This window comes from Helianthus annuus, chromosome 5 (assembly GCF_002127325.2).
Source record: "Helianthus annuus cultivar XRQ/B chromosome 5, HanXRQr2.0-SUNRISE, whole genome shotgun sequence".
In the NCBI taxonomy this organism is placed as follows: Eukaryota; Viridiplantae; Streptophyta; class Magnoliopsida; order Asterales; family Asteraceae; genus Helianthus; species Helianthus annuus.
In genome coordinates this window covers 112,021,711-112,031,855 of record NC_035437.2, presented here as the reverse complement: position 1 = coordinate 112,031,855, position 10,145 = coordinate 112,021,711, and the positions used below count along the sequence as shown (strand labels likewise).

General features: G+C 41.5%; 1 protein-coding gene across 1 annotated transcript; it reads right to left on the bottom strand.

Moving 5' to 3' along the window:
• Window positions 1-6,229: 6,229 nt before the first annotated feature.
• On the bottom strand, window positions 6,230-9,757 carry LOC110943429. The gene is made up of 3 exons (XM_022185179.1): window positions 9,198-9,757; window positions 8,901-9,084; window positions 6,230-6,277 (listed from the first exon to the last, which is right to left on the bottom strand). Exons 1-3 carry the CDS (start codon window positions 9,755-9,757, stop codon window positions 6,230-6,232), a joined length of 792 nt encoding a protein of 263 aa, XP_022040871.1.
• Between the last annotated feature and the right edge of the window lie 388 nt (window positions 9,758-10,145).

The window sequence follows — 10,145 nt, the reverse complement described above, 5'->3', positions numbered from 1 at the left end:
ATGCGATTGCGGGCGTGTTGACTTACAAAAAGTCTTGCGATCACACGCTTGAGTTGCAATTGAGATTGTTACGCCTTGCGATGTAGTGTAGTGTGTCGAAAATAATCACAATAATATAATAGGTCTACGTTCCAACTCCACATGGTACTTTCTTCACAAAGCTTCGGTTAGCATAGCGAAACACCGTCATGTTTCAACCATACGCCTCTGTTCCATGAATAGGTGTCACACTTCGTCAGACATGGTCAAGACGCTTATATATAGGAAGTACCAGCGGCGTATCCACCACGTTTAACCATGCCCTGAACGTTAAGGCATCATTGAAACTTACTACGATCTCTGTGCACTGACCAAAATAATCCCGTGTGCACCCGTGATTAATTTGATTCTTGCACGTTTATCGTACCTTATCTCAAGAACGCATAGTAGGGGTAAAATACATTATATAGTACATAGTGCTAGCATATAGATTGTGTGCGAGTATAAGAGAGAAATAGAATCCACATGCGTCGAGAGATAGAATAAGTTCCACTCATAAAAGAAATTGACGACGATAAGTCGTATTATTACAACAACATTAGAAGCAAAATAACGTTGCCGTGGAGGACTGCTGCGGAGACTGCGGTTGTTGCTGAAATTCCTCAAGGCTACGGTCCTGTGCGACAGTGCTGCGTAAGATGACCATACCAGTTGCAATTTACGCAATAGCGACAGTTAGCTTCTGGCGGGTGGTGATACGTACACGTGAAACACAGGGGATGAGCTCCGTTGTAGGCGCGTTTCAAGTGAACTGGAGCTGCTTGGAGAGGTTCTAGTTGCGACGGTCCAGTTGTTGAAGAGTCTGGGCTCATGGTCTTTCGTTTACGGCTGGGCTGAACTTCCTGAGATGATGCGGTGTCGTTGGCGGATTCGTCTGATGATTCGCTGGAGGCATCGTCGGAGGAATCTTCCGAAGAATCGTCAGTAGAATCATTGGAAGAATCGCCGGATGAATCGATGACGATTGCTTGATGAGCTTGTTTGATAGGATTCTTGGAGAAGAATCCGTCAAAGACTCGTTTGTCGTCGATTTCTGCGGCCAAGCGGTAGGTTTCTTCGATGGTAGCAGGTCTTGCAGCTTCGACAAAATCACCCACGCATTCAGGCAAGCCGCGAATGTACTTCGTGATGGCTTTTTCTGAAGTGTTGACTTGAATGGGCCAGATTATGCTAAGCTGTTTAAACCTTGCGGTGTAGCCAGCATTGTCACCTTCGACTTGCTTGATTTTCCAAAATTCGTCTTCTAGCTTCTGGACTTCGTGGGGAGGGCAGTACTCTTTTGTCATGAGCTCTTTCAGCTAATCCCAAGAGAGGGCATAAGCTGCGGAGATCCCACGTTTGTTACGTTCGGCTGTCTACCAGTCGAGTGCTTGCGATTGAAATACTCCGGTTGCGCAAGTAGTACAGAAACTATCAGGACACCCATTCTGACGAAGGGTAACTTCGATAGAATCGAACCACTGGAGTAGTTGGGACACACCTCCTTCACCCGGGAACTCCATCGGGTCACAGGCTTTGAAGTGTTTGTAGAGGAAAGCAGATTGCGGCGCTTCCGTCTTAGAGTCTTCCAAGGTTCGAGAGTTGCTGAGAGAGTGCACTTGAGCGACAATCTGAGGAATGACCTTGGCCACTTCCTTGGCCACAAGCGAGGCAATCCTCTTCTCAGCGCTTCGTTTGGCTCTTCTCCTAGCTGTTTGTCTCGAGGTAGAGTCGTTGGAAGGCATCTAGACAGAGAGAGATTTGGAGTGAGATTCGATCATAATGATTTTGAGTTTTGCGATGCGATTGAGCGCGATCAAAACTTGTTGTAGGTAGTATAATAGATTTCACATAGGAGCCACATAGGAGACACGAGATTCCTAAGTTCCCACACAATTGATTTGCTTGTATATATAATTAGTTGTAGTTTATACTTGTACACATATATGTCGGTATAGAATGCGTGAGGACGCGATGCAGAGAGAAAGAGCGAGAGCGAGCAATTAGATATTAGTTTTGTTGCTAACATTCGGTTTTCATTTTAGATTGCGATGGTTGTGCGACTTGTGCGGTTGCAAAAGTAGGGAGCGAAAATCGATAAATCGAGAAATCGATAGAGCATAAAGTTTTAAATCATAACACATAAGCGTAAATAGGTTCCATAAAGCGTAAATCGGCGAGTCGCGTGCTTAGAAAAATAGATAGAGTGCCTCGGGTGTTTATTCGTCGACTGCCCAAGGTAACCCAACTATTCCCAACAAGTTCGTGCACGCGCGTTGCCTTAGAAGACTTATGCTTCCACTGGGATGCAGCTCACGGCATTCGTCTTCCTAGTCATCGCGTGGCTCGAGCTATCGTTATAGTCGAGTCCTTGGTGGGAGCTTTTGAAAACCATTTTATAGAGATTGGAACGGTTTATTAAGATACGGGTTTCACCCCTGACTTAATTACTTCGCTCCTAGCTGTGGTTGTGCTCTTCGAATATATTCGAGAGTTCCACTAGATTTTGAAATGGAGACCTTCGTTGAGTTATGGATGTCACTCCTAGCTCCACGGAAAGTTCTCGTGCTAGAAAAATGCGCTGAGTGAGCGATCTTATCTAGAGTTCTAGGTTTTCACGCCTGATCTCGACTGGACCACTCGGTTGTGTTACGCGAGTATTTTCGAAAACGTGTGTATTGTGTTAGCCTTAGGAAAGGCTAAGTAACATTCTAGCCTTAGGTAAGGCTCTTCGTATGAAATTGTAGTATGCGGTGTTCACACGAAGTAGTAGTTTTTTTAGCGGATTCGAGTGAGAGTATCAAGTAGGCCCGTACAAATCCTACTGGGTTCCTACGAGTCGGCCCGTTGGTACTTAGACTATAGACTAGTTCGTTTCTAAGACATCGACCCGGACTAGGTCGATTCTTGCCTAATTCCCTATAGTTATGGCTGTGATACCAATCTGTCACACCCCAACCAATGGCGGAATCATCGGGGCGTGGCACTAGGCGAATCAGATTGCTCAAGAGAATCCATAACAACTAAATTGCGACAGTATTTAATATGTTCAATATACCATACTAATAAACGATACATTCACATAAGTTATCACAGATTTCTTGTCCTCTCGAACAATACAAATCCGACAACATAGATTTTAGGTGAGTTTCTAGACTTCCTAGCTTGATTTGATGTAGACTGTGACTAAACCTGCAACATACGTTAAAACAACGTCAATACAAAAGTATTGGCGAGTATACAAGTTTTGATAGATTAGCGTAAATAGTTAAAAGTGTTGCGAATTACCAAATACATAAACGAGATACCTCGACATACATGCATATAAGACATACACTACCAGCTAAGTCACTCGAGCTGCGATTGTGATTGCTATCCATCCTAACTAGACCCCGTCGGGTGCTATAGTACTATACTAGTTAAGGCGGGACCTCGCGAGTATAAGTCCTAACACATATGCAACTAGCATCACGTGTAAATATGCATAACAATTATTCGCAAGTGATAAACAGTTTAATTAATTAATTCGTTTGATAAATTTGATTGATAGGAACGTATGTTACACCCAAAATGCGATAAAAATGGTTTGAGTATACTCACAGTCGGTGTTCAGAAAGTAAACACAACTTGGTTGGATTGAAGGGAGCGCGTCTGAGATTAGCCTGATTACAGATTGATAGTGTAAGCGTTGAATAGTACGTTGAACAGTGTTGGTGAACCAAGTGTCGGATGGTAATCCGATCAGATGGCAATCCGATCGGATGGCCATTCGATCGGGTGGCAATCCGTTCGGATGGTCATCCGATCGGAAGGCCATTTGATTGGATTGTCACCTCGTTTGGTAAGGATGTGTTTGTGTATGATGGTTTGCCTTTTGAAGTTTTCGTTGTAGCATTTTGAAAACAGAGAAGTATCTCTACCTTTCAGGTCGATCGATTGGACGGCGGTCCGATCGGGCGGCAATCCGATTGGTAGGACACTATAGTGAGAACAAGTTCACAGCAGTTTGTCACTCGGTCGGATTGCAATCCAATCGGGTGACAATTCCGTACTGAACATGTTTAAGTCCCAAACGTCACACGATCGGTCAGTCACTCGATCGGATGGCAATCCAATCGGGTGGTAATCCTTTTCAACGTTCAGATCCTTTGAGTAGTTTGAGAAATAGTTTAAGTATGGAACCAAGTGCAGCCCGATCGGACGACCGGTCGATCGGGTGGCAATCCAATCGGGTGGCAACCCGATCGAACGGCAATCCGTTCTGACGGTCTGATCGTTCTATCACTTGTTTCTGTTTGAAGTGTTGTAGCTTTGAATGAGACGTTTTGATAACTTGTTTAAACAACAGGACCCGTATCTCGTCCCAGGTGACCCGGCTGAATAGGAATCACCCTCCTCTGAAAAGTTCACGGTTCGAGTTGGTTGTCCATGTTCAAACCCGAAATCAATATCTCTCCTGGATAGAATTCAGATCTAGAACTAATGCTTCACTAAGAATGAGTAGAAGATTAGAACAAGCTCTGATTCCATCGGGTTTGAGTGCATTGAGTGTAAAAGAGTTGGAAGAAAGTTGGAAAACCATCTTTCAATCCTTTTCACCATGAATATGTTCAGATCTATGCAAGATCTTTGTTTATTATGTGGAAATCGTTTAGATCTAAGTTGTTTTTGGTGGATTGAAGCCAAAACAGGAAGTTCATAAGAACTCCATGATGACATCATCCTAGAACACCTCAAATCCGGTGATTTCTCGGTTAAAAGTTAAGATTCGAAAGATAGAAAGGTGAAGGAGTGCGTGTAGATCATGAAAGTACAAGATTTGGGGTAGAAACTTACAAGAATTGCGACACCTCAAATCAGGTGATTTCTCGGTTAAAGGTTAAGATTCGAAAGATAGAAAGGTGAATGAGTGCGTGTAGATCATGAAAGTACAAGATTTGGGGTAGAAACTTACAAGAATCGCTTGAAATCGAGAGGAAATAGCCCCAAAGCATGCTGGTCGAGTGAGAGCTGTCACATCACTGTTTAAGTGATGTGACAAGTGCTATTTATAGGTGAAGTGGAGCGAAGGAGATGGGGTGCCATGGGTCGGGTGGCAATCCGATCGGGTGGCAATCCGATCGGGTGGCTATCCGATCAGGTGGAAATCCGATCGGGTGGCCACTCGATCGATCAGTCACTCGATCGGTGGTCTCCGGCGTGTTGCGTTTCGATGTTTCGTTTTGTTCATTAAGCTTTGCAATAGTTTGGTTACACATCAGCATACCCACATTCATATATTTATTATAATTAGTCACAAAGGGTCGTATTAATATCCATATTTCAAAGTCTGTGTTGCGATAATCGAGTTGCGTGTTTCGAATATGCGTTGCGTGCGACACGTCACGGCTATCGAGGAGGGTAGAATAGGTCCTCACTCAACATCATCGTGAGTGTTAGCACGTGCGATGTGATGTGTTATAGCGATAAAGTATGCGTAATATGTGAAAATACTGCGAAATAGCGATGTATGCGATATAGCCACATTATGATCCGAATCTCTGGTGCTAGGCGTAACGAGTGTAACGAGTAGTAACAATGCATGAACGTGCGGGTTGTTACACTACCTACTTTGTTTGGATTGGGAAATTAGAGGTGTTGCCGGATTAGTGATTCCATGGCAAGACCAAAATATAGTATGGCAATGGAGATGGAGACACGATATTGAATCGTTTAAGGAAGTAGTTAGATGGTATGTCCTTAGCAAAATTCTGGATTTGGTTAAGCTCTCAGGTAATAAGGATGGGTGGTTGTGGTTAGGGGATAATTCTGGTAGCTTCACTGTTGCTCGGCCAAACAATTGCTTTAAAATGCAGTTGACTCTAACAATTTCTATGGCATGAATTAGAGTAAATGGGTTTTGAAAAAGTAACATTTTTGCCCCGGGGGGGGGGGGGGGATGGATCGGATTCCAACAGTTTTAGTCCTTAGTAGAAGAAATATAATGGTGAGTTCCCTAGGGTGTTGTAACACCCTAAATCCTTTTAACATAAAAATGCAATGGAAAATGCGAGCCTGAAACTTTCTTGCTCTACATAACATTCAATAACATTTGGAAACCAATTTGCAAAATGTTACATGTGTTTCTTCTTCCATTCTTTATTATTGCAATCAACTAAACACAACTTCAACTGACTAGTTGGACCACACCTCGTACTATCTGCATCCTGACTCAATCGTAAACGATATCTTGTTTCGGACAAAAGACCTGATCAACAACCTGAAAACACCACATAACTATTTCATTAGATAAGTAAGTGACTACATGTGAAACATTCACGATGTGAGAATGACATCTAACAAAAACTCAACGTTTATGTACAAACGTCTCTGCAAATTCGTAGTTCCTCCGTCTCGGATCCGATCCCTAGATCCTAACCTTTGACTTCCTCGTATTCATCCTTATATACATACACCTTCATTACCATTCTCATAACAATACAGTTAGCAACATTAAAATACATACATATATTCAATATCCATATTCGTATCATCATAACCCACCATCCTATCTTCCTTCATGTAATTACTAGGCCTAACTTGATGTTTAGGATTCTATAACTATTTTATACATAACGACCTACCTCTACATAAATATCAATAGTGTACATACACACTTGTATGCTTTTATCCATTTCGGTGTATTCCATAATCAACCAATGAAGGATAACTTTATTTACAAAATGGTAAGCATATTTACAACTGTACCAATCCTTTTAGATGTCAAATAGGTTGGCTAGTAGTACAAGACAATTCCAATTAACATGTTTTCAAAGTATGTATCAAGTAAACAATCAAGTTCCAAGTATGTTTGTAAAACAAGTTTGTAAACATTTACAAGTAAGTTAGTAAGCAAGCATGTTTTTCCCCTAAAATAGTTAAGTAAAAAAGGGGTCCCGCAAACTTATTTGGTAATTGAGTAGAGTCGGTAAAGTCTTCAAGCGTGGTATAGTAAATGCTACTCGGATCCTAAAATTTTAAGGGCGCTAGTTAGATTCTCGCACTATGTCTAAGGTGGGTGTCGGTAAAGGCCTATGTTTTCCAACTTTACACGTGAAAATGAATGTCTATTTGTTGAGAAGAACTCAAATAGTTTTCGTGCTATAAAGTGAATATGAAAACCTTGACAAATGTCTGTGACACAACCATGTTTATAATACATGTGTAGTGATGAAGTTGGTATTTTAAAGGTGTAATAATGCCGACAACCTGTTAGTATTGATTTTCTTGAAAATGTATAAACTTTAACGTAAGTATAATTTTATAAAGGACCAAGTCCAAAATGTTTTTAGATCAACTCTTGTATTAATGTGTATGAGGTTTTAAGCCCTGTATTTAAAAGATCACACTCCCACACTTTAGGTGTGTTGGTTTTGTCAAATGACAAAGTTTTCAACCCCCTCAGGTAGGGTTAAGACAGGAGCATTGCTCAATTTCTGCTTCATAATCTCAAAGGATTCTTTATGTTTAGGACCCCAGTCAAACTTGACATTCTTACGGGTCAACGTAGTCAAAGGAGTAGCAATTCGAGAGAAGTTCTCAATGAATCTTCTATAATAACCATCCAGTCCTAAGAAACTACGGAGATTTTAGATGGAGTATTGGGTGTTTCTCAATAAATTATAGCTTCAATAGGATCCACTTGGATACCACGCTCACTAATCACATGTCCTAAGAATTGGACCTCTCTAAGCTAAAACTCGCACTTAAAGAACTTTGCATAAAGCTTCTCTTGCTTTAGCAAATCAAGAATACATCTAAGATTTTTCTCGTGATCATTCTTATTACGAGAATAGATAAGTATGTCGTCTATAAAGACAATGACAAGCTTATCTAAGTACAGCTTGCAGACTCTATTCATGGGATCCATGAAAGTTGCAGGAGCATTCGTGAGCCCAAAAGGCATCACAAGAAATTCATAGTGGTCGTATCTGGTTCTGAAAGCAGTCTTTGGAACATCTTCATTCCTTACTTCAGTTGATGATAACCAGATCGAAGATCTATCTTCGAGAAATAACTAGCTTCTTGTAATTGATCAAACAGATCATCAATTCTTGGTAAAGGATAACGATTCTTGATCGTTATGTTGTTCAGCCCACGGTAATCAATGCACATCCACATTGAACCGTCTTTCTTTTTAACAAACAGAATAGGAGCTCCCCAGGGTGAGGAACTTGGCTGAATAAGGCCTTTCTTCAAAAGCTCATCAAGTTGTGCCTTCAGCTCCTTCATTTCAGTGGGTGCTAAGCGGTATGGAACTCTAGCAGCAGGAGCAGATCCAGGCAAGATGTCGATTCTAAACTCGACTTGTCTCTCCAGGGGTAGACCGAGTAAATCTTCTGGAAAAACATCAGGATATTCTAAGATGACTGGTATGTCTTCGATCTTCGGCTTCGGCACATCAATAGTCACTTGTGCCATGTAGATGACACATCCTCTTTTCAAACACTTGGATGCCTTAAGCAGGGACGCTTTCTCGGGCAATCCATAGTGTTGATCTCCACGAATGGTGAGTATATCACCAGATGGGGATTTAATTTCGATAAGTTTCTTCTCGCAGGCAATGCAGGCTTGGTTATGAGCTAACCAATCCATGCCTAAACTGTATCGAATCATGCAAGGTTCATTGGTAATATATTAACAGGGATAGAATGGTTCTTAATGGATATAACACATCCATTAAGAATCGTGGAAGCGATTTCTATGTTACCGTCAGCCATTTAAACTTCATATTTAATATCTAATGTTCTTAGGGGTAGGTTTAGAAGCTTACTAAACTTATGGTCAACAAAGCTCTTATTAGCTCCAGAATAAAATAAAACTCTAGCAAATATATCATTTACGAGAAACGTACCCGTAATGATATTCGCATCTTTAACTACTTCTCTTGCAGTTAACTGAAAGGCTCTAGCAATAGGCTTCTTCGCCTCCCCAGGCTTAGGATTCCCCTCAGCAGCACGCTTAGAACAATTAGTCTTTGTGTGGCTCTTCTCACCACATCCATAGCAAACAACATTCTTTAAGTCCCTGCATTCATGGGATTTGTGACAGGTCTACCACACTGCTTAGGCTGTTGGTCTGTTCGACACTGTCCCCAGTGTCATCTCCCGCAAGTTTTACAAATAGGTCTATCATTCGACCTCTGTTGATTCTTATCGAACCCAAATTTTCCTTTCTTCGAATTCTGGAAGCGATTATCATCACGCTTCCTCTTTCCGTCAGTCTCAGTCTTGACGGATCTCAATCTCACCTCATCCTGAGTCAGTGAAAGAGACAGATCGACATCAGATCTGAAAGTTATGGGTTTAGAGGATTTAACCATGCCTTTAATCTCTGGTGCTAGTCCACCAATAAATCGCGCAATGCGCTTTACTTCAGGAGTAATTAGATATGGAACCAATCTGGACAAAGAGTTGTAGCCTGACACATATTTCCGACAGTCCATGTTCTTCATAGTGAGAGTCAGAAAATAAGACTCCACTTTCTCAACCTCATGAGGAGGGTAGTAAGTTTCTTTGATCAGGTCCACAAACTTTGACCACTTCATATTATACAGGGACACTTTCCCTGTTGATTGAATCATGGCCTTCCACCATGTTAGGGCATCGACCTTGAAAGATTGAGACACAAATTTGACAATGTCTTTATCAGCACAGCTGCTGATATCCACAACAATTTCCATCTCATCGAGCCACTTCATGGCATCAATAGCTCCTTTTTCCCTTGTGAAGTCTCGAGGTTTGCAAGATACAAATATTTATATGTACACCTTCTTTAATAGTCCGGGTTTTCTTCTTGGCAACACGTTTTTGCGCACTCCTCTCATTCGAGGAATAGTGTGAACTCTCATATTTTTTAGTGGAAGATGGTGGGATTTATTGGGTTTAGATGGGTTGAACCCGATCCTTTGAAATTTGCATGAAATTCTCCATAGCTTTGCCGACTTCTGCAGCAATCAGGGCTTGAAGGTTATTTCCTTCACCCTCGCGAGTAGCGTATTCAATGTTAGCACGCCCGCTATCAGTTCCACCAGAATTTTGGTTTGCCATTTAATTTGAAAATTGGACTATTAGCCAATAATAGATTAT

Bases quoted from the DNA above. Each gene is read 5' to 3' on its own strand.
- LOC110943429 (XM_022185179.1), bottom strand. From the start codon at position 9,757: ATGAAGTGGCTCGATGAGATGGAAATTGTTGTGGATATCAGCAGCTGT. The intron at 9,085-9,197 runs GTCGAATGATAG...CCATGAATGCAG, and splicing joins TTCGATAAGAATCAACAGAG to GGACTTAAAGAATGTTGTTT. The intron at 6,278-8,900 runs GTAAATGATATA...TGGTGTTTTCAG, and splicing joins TCATTACGGGTACGTTTCTC to GTTGTTGATCAGGTCTTTTG.